Source organism: Schistocerca gregaria, chromosome 4 (genome assembly GCF_023897955.1).
Source record: "Schistocerca gregaria isolate iqSchGreg1 chromosome 4, iqSchGreg1.2, whole genome shotgun sequence".
NCBI lineage: Eukaryota > Metazoa > Arthropoda > Insecta > Orthoptera > Acrididae > Schistocerca > Schistocerca gregaria.
The window spans coordinates 120,080,370-120,099,623 of record NC_064923.1 but is presented as its reverse complement, the minus strand read 5'-3'; the positions used below and the strand labels follow the sequence as shown (position 1 = coordinate 120,099,623).

Genomic DNA, 19,254 nt, shown 5'->3' with positions numbered 1-19,254 from the left:
AGCCTGGTGTAAATTACACCATGGGAAGAACTCAAAGTTCTATGGGCCTCAACACTAACAGGGTAGCCATGAAGAAGCGATGCAGCAAGCAGTTGTTGTGCCTGTGAACCAGAAGTAGTCCCCAAAAGGGAAGTCCATTCGGTAAACGAGGGCAGTATTTCACAGGGCCGACAATTGCATCAACACCTTTCTGAATAATAAACGGATTTACCATGGCGAAGGACTGACTGTCTTCAGTACGTGAGACCATAAGGAACTGTGGTGCAACGGGAAGAGTCTTCAAATCATTAGCCTCATTACGTTTACATTTTGTAGACGTTGATTGTGAAGATGGTTGACTCATCGCGAGGAAATCTCCATGATTGCCAGTGTCTCTTGCAGCTCAGGCAATCATCCCTCCCTCGGCCTGGCCTGTACCATGATGTACGTCCTGTTATGCGTAAGACGCGTGGGCCGGTCTCCAGGAGCGCCACAGGAAGAAAGAAGAAAAAGAGGAACCTCAAATTCCGAAGCAAAGGAAGGAAAGGAGAAGGGAAACAAAGAAAGGAAATGACAGTGAAAAAACAAAGGTAAGACTGTTCTTATGTCCAGAACATTCCCAATAACATTCTGGACATGGTCCCCAAGTGAGGGGAAAAAGAATAGCAAGAGGTTAGACATGCAGCACAGAAGGGAAAAAATGCTGCAAGGGCTGGGTCCCCATGGTAGCCAAGCACGAACCTGTCAACGAGTGGTGAGCCCCCTGGAGGAATTCCAAGACTGTATACTCATTGAAGATTGTGTCACTGGTATTCAAAGTTCACGACATGTAGTACGGATTATGAAGTTTTTATATTGAGGTACACTGAGTGCTTAACACTACCCCAATAATTACAGTATGTGTGTCCCTGACAGTTCTGGCAGGTGGATCCCAAAATAAGTGCTGAATGTAGAACTCCCAAATGACTGCGCCCCAGAAAAGGCATTTTGACACTGTCTGAAAATCCTGCACTTTTGCAGTGTCCAATTAAGGGCCCATAACTGTCGCCATTTCACATTAATTAAATACCATTTTATTTGAATCTTTTTCAGATGATACATGTGAAGTTAAGTTACATCCATCAAGAAAGTAGTAATCAGTATTTTGTGAAGGCAGTTAATTATTTTATTGTAACAAAAGAGAAATTCTTTTGAGAAAACTATAAAATTAAAGACAGAATCAGTTGCCAGTGAATACCTTTAGGTGAACCGTCAGTACTTCTGACAGACATATATGAAGCACACACCCTATCATATCTTTCGGAACTAATAGTTCCTTCCTGGGATATGAGAACAGGATGGATTCGGGAAGGTTAGAAAGGAACGGTGGGTCATTCAGGACCCAGGATAAGAGGGACACATCTGTTCTGAAAGCTAGGATACAATGTATACATAAATCAAACAGCAGTACTGACAATTCATCTGGTGATAACTCTGGCCAATTCTGTCTCATAAGTTTATAATTAAGTGGTTTTGCACAAATAGGGAAGTTTTAGGTGTGAAAAAAGCTATCTAGGTTATGCTGTCATAAGTACCCTACCTAAAATTAATGTACCACATCAAAAATAATAAACAAAGAGAAGATACAAGTTTTATGTTCTTGAGTGAGAATAGTGATGAAAATTTCCACTGAAAGAAGTATCCACAGACCTACTACAACGTTTACGTTTGGCAACTTTTCCGAAAGAGTAACTGAGGATAATTGTTGGCAATATACATAAGAGAGATGAAAAACTCTCAGACTTGAAAAAGGATGTAATAGCCACTGCCACTGTCCTGAAGAAAGCAAGCACTTGACCTAACCATCAATTTAATATGTCATGTTTACAAAATACCGACAAAAATATTTATAAAAGAATGAAAATAGGACCTCCCTCTGGGATGACAACGCGACAACAGCAGCCCCTTTGTGAAGAGGACATAAGTGTGGTGTCCGACTGGTCGCGACCCAGTTGAATAGCAGCTTTAAGACTAGCAACTTGGATAGAAGCATCTACACTCGTTACTTTGCTTTTACACTCAATGTAGCACAGACTTGTGATTGTTTATACTGAAGAAAATTGCTTCTTTGTATGTCACCCTTTGCTTGTGACACATCTGTGTATTATTGTCCTTTTCCTATTGTAACAAAATGATTTGTTTGATTTGCTTGTCTAACAATTCGAGTAAGCAGGATCCCTAGACACCTCATATTTGAGGAGCAGGGAAACACAATATTTGGCGACGAGGTATAAGAAGAACCAAGCGCCTGGCTGCCACAAATTTTGTTTGTCGTGGGCTTTGGTGTTTTGTGGATGCCTTAATTCTACCTTGTCTTTTCTTTGTGTTTACAAGTTTTATCAGTGTCTCCTACAGTGTTTTTTTTTTTTTTTTTTTTTTTTAATACAATGTTTTCAGGTGGGCATGGCAGAAATTTTCTTTGCTTATGTGTTTATTTTCCTTGCTTACATTGCCTGTTTATTGTATTCGCCTATTCAAAAAATGAGCAACAAATCTCTCCCACCCCCTGCTGAGGTACTCAGCTGCAAGTGATAGATGCAACACGCCTAACACAGATGTTTCAGTTTCAGACGCAGCAGATAACTACACTGCTAAACATGGTACAGGAGCTACTTGCCAATCAAGCTGCCAATACAGTGCAACAGATAACAACTGTAGCTCCAAGCGCTATACTGCCTTTTCGCTAGTTTAACGAAAAAGAAGGGGAGCTCGAGTCGTTAACAATATGAAGCCCACATAATAGCTCACAACATATCAGGTACTGTGAAACCACATTACTTTTTGCCAACAGTAGGAAGTGCAGTCTTTCACCTCATTCAGAAATTGTCCTCTAAACGCTACTCAGGGTGAACTTTCCTATGATCAGGTTGTAGATTCCCTGGCTGACTATTATGAGCAACAAGTGAATGTGGTGACAGCTAGGTACCAATTCTTTAGTTGCAAGAAAAGGCCAGAACAAACTTATTGTGAGTGGGTAACAAATTTTCAGGATATGACGAGGAACTGCAAATTCAAATGTGCTTGTGGTGCTTTATATTTAGATTTATGTTGCATGATGGGATCGTGTACAGTGTAACTGATGTCAGACTTAGGGAACAGATTTTAAACTGTTCGATCTATCATTCCAGCACACAGTGCAAATTCTAGATCAGTATGATTCAGGTGCCGTGTCGGCCAATAAATTTGAGCAGCCACCAATTTGTCTTGTTAAGTTGTTCCTTGCTTATGACCAGCCTAGTAGGCAGCAACAGTCGCATAGACAGATCTCTACACAGGCGAACACAATTGAGCCATGCCCTCAGTGCTACTCACGGTAGAAACACCAACACTGCACACCCATACAGCACATTGTTACGCTTGTGGCCAGAAAGGTCACGTACAATCTTTATGTTTGCAACAGAACAACCTTAAGAATTCTTTCCACTCACAAATATCTAGTCACAAGGTCAATGTAATCAATGCAGCGTATTCAAAGCCTGCTACAAGCATTAGCAAAACTAACACGTGCACAGTATCTTCAATGCTATGCCAGTCCAACAAAAATTTTGTTCATTTGCATAATAGTGGAAAGCATGTGAAATTTCAGCTGGACATGGGTGCCTAAGTTACAGTGCTGAATTGTAACACTTATGAACTGTTAGGGTACCCATGCCTGTTTAAAACTAGCACACATCTGACGGCTTATAATGGACAAGACATTCCCATTCTCGGAAAATGTACTTAGCTTGCGACGGATCACACGCATACGCGAACTGTAACTTTCACTGTGCTACAATCACATGATTTGTTTGGCTTTCAAATTCAGGGAAATGTGTTGTCAGTGACTGTAGTCAATGTAAAAGATAGTGTAGCTCACTTGCTGAAAGAATTCCTGGAACTTTTTCTGAAGGTTTAGTCAGGGCTAACAATTTTGTTGCACTTATTACTGTGAAAGACAATGCTCAGCCGAAATTTTGCTAGGCCAGAACTGTTCCCCTTGCATTATGGTATAAAGTAGCTGCTGAACTTAAGGAATTCCAAGATAGTGAAGCTATTGTGGCCATACAAGCTAGTCACTGGGTAAGTCCATGGATTTGCTCCCCAAACTCTCTCAATTTGAGTGTGTTGTGAACACTTATTTGGACTTGTTTAAATATTTGCATTTGCCTTTTGGCGGTGCTTCTCCACCTGCCATTTCCAATGGTATCTGGAACAGCTGACTCCTTAAGTACCAAACTGTTCGAACTGTTTGGACGATATTGTCACAGCAGGTTGTACATCTGAAGAGCAACTTGCAAATTTGTGTGCTTTGTTTTGTGTGTTGGCTGATGCAGGACTAAAGTGTAGACTGGACAAGTGTAATTTTTTAAAATCTGAATTGCAGTATCTTGGTCATGTCAATAACAGTCAAGGTGTACATCCTTTTCAGTCACGTTTGTTAGCCATACGTGATCTGCCATTCCTTGCAAAGTCACGGAACTGCAGTCAGTTTTAGGGAAAATGAACTACGATATTCGGTTCTTACCGAATGCTGCACAAATTGCAGCTCCATTGCATCGGTTGTGTTGCAAGAACATTCCCTTTATCTGGACAGATGAGTGCCAAAAAGCTTTTCAAAAACTTAAAAGCTGCATTGCTCATGATCAATACTTGGTTCACTTTGATCCGGACAAACTAGTTGTGAAGCAAATTGATACTTCCTCTTTAGGAATCGGTGCAGTGCTGTCACACAGATTTGGTGATAAAGACAGGCCTATTGCTTTCAAATCAAAAGTGTTGTCCAAAGCTCAGTGCAACTATTCACAAATAGAGAAAGAGGCATTAGCTACTGTGTATGGTATCACTAAATTCCACCACTATTTGTATGGCAGGAAATTCTACTTAGTAATGGATTAGAAGCCATTGCACTCCTCAGTTCATCTGATGCAGCCGGTTCCTGTACAAACTGTCCAAAAATTGCAAAGATGGGCTTTGTTGTTGTCTCAATACCAATATGAGATTGTGTATCCTTCGACAGCTCACCATGCTAATGCGGACGCACTTTCGTGCCTTCCAATTGGCCCTGATATAGACTATGACACTTCTGCTACATCTTGTTGTCACATCGATGATCAGGATTCTGAATTGCTTCAATCCTTTCCTCTGAACTACAGGAAAATTTCAGACGCCATGAAAGCTGATTCTAATTTGAACATTTTGCTCAAATACATTCACACATCTTGACCTCGCTCATTTTAGAGCATAAAGAACTCTGCAGTGTGCTGAGATATTTTGCACGTTGGCATAGCCTTGCAATACAGCAATGTGTAATTCTTGTACGAAATAGACAGTGGACAGTCGTATGTTGATCCCTTTGCAAACAGAAGTGCTGCAGTTACTTGATCAACAACACTGGGGGATTGTTCGTATGAAACATTTAGCACATAGACACTGTACGTGGCAGGGTATGGAGACCCAAATAGAACAGATGACATCAAAATGTCACGCATGTGCAGTAAATCAGTTCGTTCCATCACAAACATTCTCTGCTTGGCCATACCCTTGCAATCACCATGGCAATGTGTGCACGTAGACTTTGCAGGACCTTTTTAGAACATTCGTTGGTTGATTGTGGTCAACTCTTGCAGCAAGTTTACTTTTGCTGTGCCATCAACAACGTCACGTAGCACAAATCAGGTCTTGTCATCTATTTTTTGCCTCAAAGGTTTGCCTGAAGTCATAGTGTCAAGACAACGGCCCTCAGTTCACGTAAAGTGAATTTGAACCATTATGTGAACACAATGGCATACAGCATATCACTAGTGCACTGTTCTATACACAGCCCAACAGCGAAGCGGAAATTTTTCCAGAACCTTCAAGTAGCAGAGGCCTAACTTCACACCGCACACACCAGGGATCAAGCGTGGCAACTGTTTCTCGCCTCCTATCTTTTGCATCCATGAGATGGACCATCGCTGGCGGAACTGCTTCACAGCTGCTGCCATCAGACACTGCTCCACCCTCCTCAGCATCCGGCGCCACATAAGGGCATCAAGTATTGCTTCCCACTGCATGATAGTGTGTTTTACACAGTTTTCAGCGGCAGCAGACAGTGAGTGGGAGGTGAGATCCTTTGTCTTTCTGGTGCATGCATCCATCTATTTCAGGCCAGGATGGATTGCAGGACCCCCCACTATCAAGTTCACCACTGTCATGTGCACGATGATCCTTCTGTATCTCTTCTCCCAGATTCACGGATCCAGAGGAAACTGTGGCTGCAGCAAGCGCCAGAGAGTGCCATCACGACACGGCAGGATGACGCCATGGAGACTGAGCCTACACCTCCCCTCGTCCTGCCGATGGAGCTGGACCCACCCATGCCACAGCAGCCAACGTCTTCTACATCTTCATACGGACTTCTAGAGGTGGCCACATACCCTTCTGGGCATTTTCCAGGGGGCACTTCAACCAGAGCACAGGCCGGATGGCGGGGTACGACTGGAAGTACAACGTCCTGTGCAGCCACACCTTCTGGTCCATTGCAGTGCCCACGCTCCTGCCACCCCTCCCATTATTGTGTTCCTTATAGAATGACGATCTGTAGCATTGCGGGGGTGGGGGAATGTTACGGTGTAAAGTCAAGCGTCAGCATGCCAGTTGGAAATAGTAAATAAGATATGGCTATGAGAAGACGTCAGCCAATTGCATGTTGACCAGACCTCCCTCCACGACGACAATGCAATAGCAGCGGCCCCTAAATGAAGAGGACACAACCACCACATCTGACTGGTCGCAGCTCAGTTGAATAGCAGCTTCAAGACTAGCAACTTGGATAGAAGTGTCTGAGATTGTTATTTCGCTTTTATGCTCTATGTAGCACAGACTTGTGATTATTTATACTAAAGAAAATTGCTTATTTTATATGCCGCCCTTTGCCAGCGAAACATCTGTGTAATGCAAATTTCAGTATTCTCTCTTTGCCTATTGTAATAAATCTCATTAATATGATTTGTCTAATTTGATTGTCTAGCGATCCGAGTAAGCAGGATTCCTAGACACCCAATATTTGACGAGCAGGGAGACATAATACTAAGTACGTCGCACCACCTCCTTAAATTACAGTCCTTATGCACTCCTACTGTAGAGGGATATTTGACTGCCTCGTTAATTTTTAAGAAGGTTGGTAATTCATTGGAGAGTTACTTGTTTTTAAATAAAATGCTTCAACAGTGTACTCTTTATACAGTCTTCAGAGTACCAGCAAACACCTCTATACAACTATGAATCTAAAACTGGAGCAATTTTGCAAATGATGTACCAGTATCGTCTTTCTTTACAACACAAATGAATCAAAACATTACAACGACCTATTTAACAGCATTTTGGTTCACCTTTGGAACGCTAATAGCAGTGATACAATATGACATGGGTTTGACAAGTCCCTCTGTAGGTTTTCATACGCATGCGACAAAATTATAAGAAAGTGGTTTGTGAGTGCAGAGCTAGTACCTGATAGCATCCTGGTGTGCTCCAATTTTATGTTCAATATATCAACATGAATTCACTATCATGCTCCTCAAACCACAGCAGCATGGTTGTGGCCTCATGAAATGAACAGTTACCCAACTAGAAGATGTCATCCTCATTCAGGAAGACCTCAAATATGAAAGGATATAGGAGGTCTACAGTAATGTTCATGCAGTTCACAGCAACGCCTTTGTTACTACTACAGGTCCCGTGTCAAGCATTAAACTGCCGCACCACCTCACCAACGGTCAATGTCTGTCATACGGCGCACATTTTGAGCAGCCTTCTGCCTGGGTGCCATCTTATTCGTATACATTAAAACCCTCTCCCTAAAATCCGAGGCAACAGATTGGACAGGATACAAAACCGTAAGACCTTAACCACAGCCGCTGCATCGTCTTGCAAAATAGAGGGCAAATCCGGTGAGAAATAAACCACCACCCTCTGGTCAGAGAATAAAAGACGGTCAAGTAAAATGTGGCGGACAGTAATCTGGACGCCACAAGCACTGCCTGTATGAATGGTAGGACGTACACCATGGTCGCATAGTGGCCTTTACCAGACGCAGCTTATTGTCAGAAACTGCCAGCCACTCCTCTTCCCATTGATGCATAAGACGAAAACGCAAAAGGGAGGTTACAGCATGGAGGAGGACAGCACATTCAACAACGTGAGGGAGGGAACATGCATCTTTGGCAGCCACATCCGCCAGTTCGTTTCCCCTAATACCCACGTGCCCCGGCACCCAGCAGAAAGAAACCTCCTTCCCCTGCCGTTGCAGGTGGAGTAGGGCATCATGGATGGTCTGGACGACCATATCCACTGGGTACAAGTGCTGCATGGTCTGAAGGGCACTCAGGGAGTCAGAACAGATGAGGAATTTAAGACTGGGAACACATCTCATCTGCTCCGATGCCCGCAAGATTGCAAACAATTCGGCATCAAGGATTGTAAACACCACAGGAAGCTGTAACTTGACGACTTGATCAGGGAAAACAACAGCACAACCAACAGAGTCCCACTGTTTAGAGCCATCTTCGAATACAGGTACATGTTCCGGATGCTGGTTTAAAATATCGTAAAATAAGGAAGTAAAAACAAACGCTGGAGTGCAGTTCCTCCGGTTCTCCGACAAGTCTAGAAGGATGCTGGGCCTCTGGAGCAGCTAGGGAGGCAGGCAAGTAAAACCTTGTCGTTGGGGGGCCACACGCTCCACACCAAGGGACTCAAGCAAATGCTTGGCACGAATCCCAAATGGTCTCGTTGCCCTGGGACGACTGGAAAAGAGACGTTCCATAGGCGGTCGGGCAACGGTAGGGTACGCAGGGGAGGTAGGACAGGCAAGGAAATGACACACCCGTCACACCAAGAGCAGTTTCCGCCAGATGGCGAGCAGCGGTTCCCCTGCCTCAGCACACAGGCTGGGGATGGGACTGGTACGGAAGGCACCAGTGGCCAGCCTGATACCCTCCATGGTATACTGCGTCAACGATCTTCAGATACGAAGGCCTTGCTGACCCATACACGGTGCAAGCAGTCAAGATGCGATCGGACGAAAGCCCTATAAAACTGCAACAGACGCGCCCGATCTGCTCCCCAGGACCGATGGCTCAGACACTTCAAAATATTCAGGGCCCGCACCTTGAGGTCTTTAAGGTGAGGCAACCACGACAACTTGGAATCAAAAGTGAGGCCCAGGAACCTCACAGTGTCTCTAAAAGGAAGAACGGTGTCCCTCAGACGCAATTCAGGGGAGGTAAAAAGACACCGAGAACGATTAAAATGAACACACACAGATTTGTCTGCAGAAAAGGTAAAACCCGTCTTTGCAGTCCATGCCTCTAAGCGCTTTATCGTAAGCTGCAACTGCCGACTAGCAGTGACAAGACTGGAGGAAGAACAGAAAACAGCAAAATCGTCCACAAACAAGGAGCATTGGGCAGGACTCCGGATAGTGGACGTGATACTGTTAATAGCGACGGCAAAAGAGGGTGACACTTAAAACGCTGCCCTGAGGAACACCATTCTCCTGCATGCACAAATCAGATAGCACATTACCAACCCGATACCGAAAGAGGCGGTGAGAAAGAAAGGACCGAATGAAGATGGGGAGACGGCCACGAAAGCCCCACTCATGGAGTTGATTGAGGATAAGGCGGCGCCAAGTAGTGTCATACGCCTTATTAATGTCAAAGAAGACCCCTAGACAATGCTGGTTACGTAGGAAGGCCTGCTGGATGGCGGCCTCAAGCAGGGTCAAGTTGTCTATAGTGTAACATCTCCGAAAGCCACACAGAGAGCGGCTAAGGAGCTGCCTGGTCTCGAGCAGCCAAACCAGGCGGCGGTTGACCTTGCGTTCCAACGTCTTCCCAACACAGCTCGTCAAAGCAATACTGCGATAACTGATGGGATAAGTTCGGTCCTTCCCTGGTTTGAGGAGGGGAATCAAAATCGCCTCCCTCCACGAGTCAGGGTACGTGCCAGATAACCATATTATATTAAAACAGTTCAGGAGAACTTCCTTGGATGGCAGCAACAAGTGCCGCAGCATGCTGTACCGGATTTGATCATGACCAGGCGCAGTATCATGAGCCACAGACAGCGCAGAATCCAGTTCCCACATAGTGAAGGGGCTGTTGTAGGATTCAGAATTTAGAGACCGGAAGTCCAAGTGACCCCTCTCGATGGCAGTGCGGTAGCGGCAGAAATCTGGATCACAGTTAATAGTGGCGGTAGAGTCCGCAAAATGCATGGCCAACGTCTGGGCAATGTCTCTCGGCACCGTGAGGAGACATCCCTGATGCAGCAATGCCGTGACAGGTAGCTGGCTGAGTTTCCCGGAAATCCTCCTGACGGCTTCCCATACTTTCGTAGAACTAGTGGAGCGAGAGATGGAGTTCAAGAACGATTGCCATGACCGTCGTTTGCTCTCTTTAATCACTCGCCGCACTCTGGCCCTTGCCACCCGAAAGGCCGCAAGATTGTCAGCTGAGGGATGGCATTTGAAGCGGCGCAGAGCTGCCCGGCGGGCTCAGATGGCTGAGCGGCACTCAGTGGTCCACTAAGGGACAGGACGCCTCTTGGGATGACGACAATGCAGAAGCATCGGAGATCACGGCTGTAACATGGTCTACCCATTCGTGGACGCTGGCACGGTGTTCCAAAACAGCCAGTTGGCTGAAAAGTGTCCTGTCAGCTCTGCAGAGGTGCCACCGGGGCGGCACTGGTAATGCCACAGCCTCATCCAGGAGGCGAATCCAAAGGGGGAAGTGGTCACTAGAATGGAGGTCAGCAGCAGCCTCCCACAGAGCAGAATCCGCAAGTACTGGAGAGCAAAAGGGAAGGTCAATAGCCAATGACGACCCGGAAGCAGTACAGAAATGAATGGGAGCATCACAGTTGAGGATGCACAGTTCTTCAGACATCATGAGGCTTTCCAGAATGTGACCCCTGGGGCAAGTAGACGGAGAGCCCCATAAGACATTATGAGCGTTGAAGTCCCCCAGAAGAAGAAATGGGCGGGGGAGTTGGCTAATAAGGTCCGTGAGACCCTCAGAGTCTTATCGCATCCTGAGGCGGTAAATAAACTGAACAGACTGTGAGCCTCCAACCCACAAGAATGTCAACTGCAACTGCTTGCAAGTCGGTGACGAGAGGGAGCTCAGATGAGGGGTGCATGTCACGGACAAAAACTGCAACACCACCCTTCGCCCTTTCCCCCGTCAGATCATCTTTTCGATATACGGTATAGCCCCGTAAAGAAGGAGCATCAGTGGACCGAAAATGTGTCTCTTGGAGAATTAAGCACAAGGGGCACTCTCGTATAAGGAGTTGTAATTCGGCCACATGCGTCCTGAACCCATTCAGGTTCCACTGTAATATGGGAGCCAGTGATCAGGGTGGCTGAACTTTCACCCTGCCTCTGTGCTTTGGAGGTGAGCCCGTACTGGCCGGAGATTTATTCCTGGGGCAAGAAGATCGTCCCCGGTCAACATCAATGTCCATAAGCTCTGATGACGACTCACGGGAGATGTCAGACAGTACGATGGCCTCGTCATCCGACCAACGCTGACTAGTCTCCTCAGGTGGCAAAACCTTCACCTTCTGAAGCTTTGTCTTGGGGGGCTTAGAATGCAGAGCCTTGTCAACAGTTGGAGCTTTACTCGCCTGGGCAGAAGGCGCCATATGGGGAGGGGCAGGAAGTACCCCAATGTCAGCAACCACGGCCTTGTCCGACGTAGCGGGGAGAGCCGCAGGTTGCAAAACAACCGCAGCAGCACAAGTGCACTGGCAAGCGCAGGTATTAGTGCTAACACTAGCAACCTCCGTTTGTGTAGCAACAGTGGCCAGTTGTACCAGTTAGATGTTTTAATCTCCTGTACCTTCCATTCTTCGATCTCCTGTACCTTCCGTTCTTCGAGATAGATGGGGCAGATCCGGCTCCAGACAGGGTGACTCCCAGAACAATTCACGCACTTCACAGGTGATGAACAATCGGCTCCGTCATGGGCAGGCTGACCACATTTACGACAAGTGGCTATCCCATTGCACCCTAACGTAGTATGCCCAAAACGCTGACATTTAAAACAGTGCATTGGGTTGGGGAAATATGGCCATACTGGCAAACGTAAGAAACCCGCTTTAACATGCTCTGGGAGTCTCGGGCAACTGAGTAAACGAGTCACATTTGACGAGGTCCCCATCGACTCGTTTCATAATTTGCTGAACGTCAACAATACCTTCGTCAGCCCACTCAGACTTTAACTCGTCTATGGGGATATCCACCAAGTCCCTACACGTCACAACACCCTTACTATAATTCAAAGTGGTGTGGAGCTTGGTCTCGATAGTGTACTCTCCTAGACAGGTTGCTTTCCGAAGGGAAGCGACTTGACGGGAACTAGAAGTCTCAACTAACAGAGTCCCATTGCGCAGTCGCTTCACAGATTTCAGTGTTCCTGCAATTCCCTCAAGACCCTTGTGGATGTAAAAGGGAGAAACCCTCTCAAAGCTACCCTCCTTCCTTTTAATAATCAAAAACACATTCTGATTATCAGCATGTGCTCCGTTACTACAGTCTGGCAAATCTCTAGCAACACCAGGCGCTGGAGGACTCGCAGCGCCTAGCCGCTTTTTCGATGGGGTGTGTTTACCTACCAGTGGCCCACCCAAGCCACTGGTAGGGGGAAATGTAGAGGTCAAAGGATCCATTGCGGTCCCACGAGCAGCTAGGGAACTAAAGGTCCGCTCAGACAGAGCCCCACGTGCCTGAGTAAGCCCTATACAACTGGGGTGTGGCAGGTGTCCCAGAGGTTGCCCGCTTGCAACTGTTCCACCCCAACAGCCATGCATCTTCTAGGTGCGTAGCACACCAAAAGAGTGAGGGGTTTTTATAGAGGTTGGCCTTCCTCGCAATCCAGGCGGTCAAGCCAAGATTACCAGTCCCCGCAGCACACAACATTTCACTGCCGCGCCATACAGTGGTCGCTGAAGCATGTCCGGGGGTTACGATGACAGGAGACTGGCGGCGCAGACCAGTCCCCAGCTCAGGACCCCGGGGTTGCCAAGCCCGTACTCAGCAAGTGAATGCTGAGCCCCTGGGGGACCCCTCTCTCTGATCGTATCTTCTTCCACCTCCCTCTGATCATATCCTCTCCCCCTTCTCTTTTTATCTCTGTCCCCCTCTTCCTTTTCCACTGCCCACTATACCTTCCACCTGTCTCAGCAATCTCCCCCTCCTCCCTTCACTCTGTCCCTCTCTTCCTCTATGTATCTCTATTCCCAGCTGTGCTCATCAGCACATCTACCCCTGCAATGCAGTTAAGTTAAACAGGCCGATACTACTACTACAACACGTATGTCATGCTAGGCGGACTACACATCAGGGGCTTGAATAATCATTTTTTTGCATCTGACCTCCATCCCAAGCGGCTCAATGCCACTACAACACAAGATACCAGTCATGCAGGGAATCCAAGGCCCAGAAATCTCCTTCTTACCCTGACATATAGGCTGCTCTCCAAAGCAGGTTGATTTGGCAGACTGATATTGTACCACACAACATACCTGTTGTGCATGGCAGCCTATATGCCAGGCGGTGGAAGAAACATGCCTGCCTTTTTGTATGTCCCCACTGCTTTTGGGGCTATGAGGTTATAAACTCCGCAATGCTGATACTTGTGAAGCCTGCTGTTTCTATGCTTAATTTAGTTACAATTCATCAAAGGGTTTGGGAGGAGATCCTAGGCATATACACATACCTTCTGCTTTATATACATAACCGATTGCTGCCCTACATGTCGATCCATACTTATTGTATGCACTTCGTTGCTTCTTCCTTGGGGCAGAAACTTTCAGCTCCACATGATTTAGTGTAATCTAGCCGTAATTAGCACACCATCAACTTACCATCAACATTTTACTTCCACACTCAGTCACCTATTATGGTCAATACTGTCACTCTTTCCTGCTCCTTGTTGTTGATAAATTTACTTATCTTCACATCTACTAATGCGGCTACATACAAACATTTTCTGTGGTCTCTTGCTGTGCTTGCACAATGCTGTAACAGTGTGCAGGAATGTGTCTGTACCCAATCCCACAACCCAGTTAGTTCTTACTATGGCTGGGTCTACAGTTTGCTTTTTTTGTTGAGTAATACTGCCATGTGTTAGCAAATAATGTTTCACAGAAATGTTTTGTGTTTGCTGCTGCTACCGGTACTGTTTCTTCAATAACTTGTGTTTCTGTAGACTTCGAAACAAATCTAAACATCAAATGTACTAAGAAGTAGAGTTTTACATGTGAGCTTCCTTGATAGGTGACATAATCAACACAGTCTCAATATTTATTTTAAAATCATTTTTATTCAGCTTCAATTGTTCAAGCTGAGGTACTTCCGTGGAGGTAGACATTCTCCACTGGAATATAATAAGCATTGGCAATATTTTAGTTTGATTCAAGAAGTGTCCTATCTGAAGATGGCATCTACCTGGACCATTGAGATAGTATGTCAAATTTATTTTGAAGCTTGACAGCAAATCTGAGAACAACAACATATGTTACAATGCCAGATAAGCTTAGATGGTCACAAGGAAAATATATGTCTACTCAAAAGGGACACAAATACTCCAGGAAGCCTAATATAAATAGGTTGCAGCAAATGCCCCATAGGCTGCCTGCTACTAACTCAATGTCTCTTCAACATACAGTTCCACCTGAGACTGACAAAATTTTAAAATTTATATTTTTAATAAAATATTCCACCACCCTATAATCCAGGCACATAAGCTAAAATCTTGACACACTAACAGTGTTCCATTGTAGAATACGATGGTACTCGCTGAGGCACAAAGTTATAAAGAACTGATGATGCAGACATCCTCAACTTGGGAACTAAGAATTCACTAAACCCATACCCTGACATAACTGGCAGAGGCCTCCTGGGAAAAAACAACAGATTAAAATATTTATATTAAAACTTTGTAGAGTTCAGACAACACAGGATATTTTATAATGTGCATTACACTTATAATGAATCCTTAAATGAGGACAGTTTCCTACCTACATTCCAATTTTTCTCTTGCTAGGTGGTGAAACACACACAACATGTGACAAACTGACAGTTGTACACCAGACAATGACGGAGCCTCATACCAATGTAAAAGTCATGTTACTGATGAACAAAGACTGCCTTGTCTGTCTTTGTGACTTTCAGGAGATAGCTATGTCCAGAATGTTGATCTACTGATCTTGGCTTACTTTCACCTTCCCATAGTCATTCCAGAGGAATGATGTGTACCCCTACGTATTCTTAATGAACGATAGCTCTCATATGTAAACCAGAAAATAAGTTATCATACAGGATAGAACAAATATTACTGGTTTATTTAACTGTGGAGAATCATGCTGAGGGATGACACGTCTTCAAGATGGGATGACGATCACAGCGAACCCGAATACAGAAGCTCCTAGTATTGCTGGCTATTTTGCAAAAGTGCAAAGTCCTCAGAAAACACATAGTTTTGGCAATAGTTTTGTGTTGATAAGAAAAATTAAATGTTATGTTAAAATTATTTCTTTCTTTGATAGACTTCTATGTAGAGGTTTCAAGTCAGATTTGACAAACTCTGGCTTCAGCTGCTACAGACTGTGGTCCTGTGTGTGTGTGTGTGTGGGGGGGGGGGGGGGGGGGTGTCTATTTTTGACAAACACCTAGTTGGCTGAAAGCTCACTTTTCGACAGTCTTTTTGTTGTGCCTATCTGTGACTCAGTATCTCTCCTTTATGGTGAGTACCAACTATACTTTTCATAATATTGTCAAAAGACAAAAGAGAATATTCACACATTCAAATACAGGAAAGCTAGGTTCTGGTGAGGCACAGCTTCTTGTGACTAGGCATTTAACTAAAAGCCACTTTATTACCTGTTTGTTATGTAAATGGTTTCTACGAAGTAGATAGTGAAAAATAGATGAAATAGTAGACAGACAGAAATGGTTCAATGCAGATATAAAGAGATCCAAATTTGTTCTGATGGATATAATACACACATATTTAGTTTAAAAACAATGAAGAAGCTTGAAACTTAAGGAAGAAGCTTGAAACTTAAGAAAGAAGTTTATCTCAAACATTTCCATATTGGCATATCATGAAATTGATGATTAAATTAATTTATACTTATTACACAAACAAACATGGTTTTTTGCTGACAGTATTCTTTTCTGCAGATGCATTTCTTACTGGTGAAAGAACATCCCCTGCAAAGTTGAAATGTAGCCACCGAATAAAATAATGACTTATGTTGATAAATGGTATGTCCGTGAGAGAAAGAGAGAGAGAGAGAGAGAGAGAGAGAGAGAGAGAGAGAGAGAGAGAGAGAGAGAGAGAACAACCAATTCAACAGAATAAAGTTTGTTTAAATGCTTTATGAAATTACCACCATACAGCATCCAACTTACCCAATTTTAGTAACATCGCAAGCAGAGGATTTGCCTGTTCTCTGATTAGTTACAATAACAAATTCTACTTGATCTCCAGGCTGAAGTGTTACACCATCTTTTACTTCAGACATGTGGAAAAACAGATTCTTTCCTTCATCAAGTTCATATGCCAGAAATCCAAAGAGACCTACAAAATGTACAGAAAATGTATTTAGAATATTGCAAACCTATTCACTTCTTGTACGAGTAACCACAATACTTGAGAGAGGAGGAGGTGGAGAAAGGTGAAGGCACTGAGGGATGTCAGGGAAGATAGGTGAGAGGGGACAGTGGGAAAGATGGATGACGGGAGGGAGGGAGGGAGGGAGGGAGGGAGGGAGGGAGGGAGGGAGGGAGGGAGGGAATCATGGGGAATGAAGAAAGGCACAAGTAGATATTATTTAAGAGGATTGAAACACAGATATCTTTATCTCACAGCATTCATGGAAGTTTACATCATACACACACTTGCTGCATAGGGCAACACAATCTACGTTTCACTAGAAAATGGCAACTGATGGTTTTAAGTCTCTCTTCTCATTCCTGAAAATAGCTTTTTTTAAATCAGTTCACATGGCAGAACAGTCATTGGCAGCAAGCATAATATAGTAAATGACAAGGCATAAGAATCATTTCATTTATTAAGACATTAAAACAATAGATACAGTACAAAACAATGTGAAAATTTCACTCCATAATTGGCAGTATCTCATTCTTCACTAATTACAGCCCATTTTTTCACACAACATTTTAGTTCAGGAGTTAGTTCCTGTCCAAATCATGAGCAAGTAAAATGTGTAATAATGACACACATACAACATAACAACATTAGAGTGGCCTTTGCACAACAGAAGCCTGATTGAACACAAGCATTTAACTATAGTTCTACATTACTTATGCTATTAAAAAACTTCTCTGTAGAATTAAACACCGACTCCGCACACAGTAATCTTGTGAAATCTGACTCATTCTGCTTCTGCTTGCCCATGAGATACAGGAACCTGTAGATAATGGCACCCCTGTTGATGCCATGTTATTTGACTTCCACAATATTTCAGTACAGTCCAACACTGTTGACCACTGAACAAAATACAAATTTCTGGAATATCTGTACCAGCTTCGTGATGAGAATAACGAGTTTCCTAGCTAACTGATATCCTCAGATCATACTTAATGGAGAAAACAAATTGTGAGATAAAGTATATCTTGGATTTATTCCGATGTAGTGTTATATAACACATACTAGTCACAATACAGTAGAAGTCTGATATACCGCAGTCTGATATACCATGCTTTTGGATAAAATGCAGTATCAAGTATGTTCCCCGAAATAAAATACCATTTATGAATCATTTTTGCACTCGCAGCCTGTTTTACAAATTTGGAAAAATGTTATTACAGTCTGCATGTAGAATTTCTGTGCTTTAATTTACTGTTGCAACCTCCAAGCCCTCTAAATAATAACCAAAACAGATAGGTGTAATGAACTCAAAGTTTGGATTGTCTTATCAACATACCAGGGTTATTGCTGGTGAGAAGCTTTGACTACTCATCTCATGGTTAACACTGTGACACAGTCAACAAAGTGGCAATGCAACAGTACCTGGCAATAAATAAAATGAGCACAACCATCACATGGAGCATAAATTGTTCATTAACTGTCTAGATTTTTATGTGGTTATTATGATATCACAGAAACAGAAAGCATATTCTGTGAGTGAAACTAAAAATCATTGATCATGTGGAGAACAGTGGAACTAAAGCAAGCTTATAATGCAAGTGAAGTGTTCCTGAAGGAACAATCAGGGCATAGGTGAAAGAAGAGAATGAACTTAGAATTTTTGCCAACACAGTTGGAAGTGATGTGAGAGTGGAAAGAGAAAGGACTAAACCAGGAAAATACAGTGAACTTGACGGATGTCTCTACAGGTGTGATATACTTAGTGTCAAAAGTGCAGTAATATGGGATAGCAAGTGAAATCTGTGACTGGACTGATGATTTTTTGGTAGGGAGGATGCAACATGTTATCTTGGATGGAAAGTCATCATCAGATGCAGAAGTAACTTTGGGTGTGTCCCAGGGAAGTGTGTTAGGATCCATGCTTTCACGTTGTATATTAATGACCTTGCAAGATAATATTAATAACAAAATCATGCTTTTTTGCAGATTATGCAATTATCTGTAATGAAGTCCTAACAGAAAGAAGCTGCAAACATATTCAGTCAGATCTTGGTAAGATTTCAAAGTGGTGCAGCAGATATTGGCAACTTGCTTCAAATGTTCAGAAATGTAAAATTTTGCACTTAACATAACAAGAAAATGTAGTATCTTACGACTATAACATCAACGAGTTACTACTGGAATTGGCCAACTCATTCAAATACCTAGGTGTAAGAATTTGTATGGATATGAAATGGAATGATTACATAGGCTCATTCGTGGGTAAAGCAGGTGGCAGACTTCGGTTTATTAGTAGAATACTAGGGAAGTGCAATCCGTCTACAAAGGAGATTGCTTACAAATCACTTGTGTGACTAGTTCTAGAATATTGCTCAAGAGTGTGGGAACCTTACCAGATAGAAGTAATAGGTGATACTGAACGTGTACAGAAAACGGCAGTGTGAATGGTTACAGGTTTGTTTAAACCATGGGAGGGTGTCATAGACATACTGATGAAGTGAACTGGAAGCATCTTGGAGACAGACGTAAACCATCCCGAGAAAGTCTGTTAACAGAGTTTCAAGAACCAGCTTTACATGATTACTCTAGG

General features: G+C 43.8%; 1 protein-coding gene across 1 annotated transcript in view; it reads right to left on the bottom strand.

Moving 5' to 3' along the window:
• LOC126267277 (cold shock domain-containing protein E1) overlaps positions 1 to 19,254 on the bottom strand; it is a 76,619-nt gene that overhangs the window by 7,212 nt on the left and 50,153 nt on the right. The window contains exon 13 of the mRNA XM_049972345.1: positions 16,463 to 16,631. Coding sequence (XP_049828302.1) covers positions 16,463 to 16,631 — 169 coding nt within the window. The remainder of the gene's footprint in view (positions 1 to 16,462; positions 16,632 to 19,254) is intronic.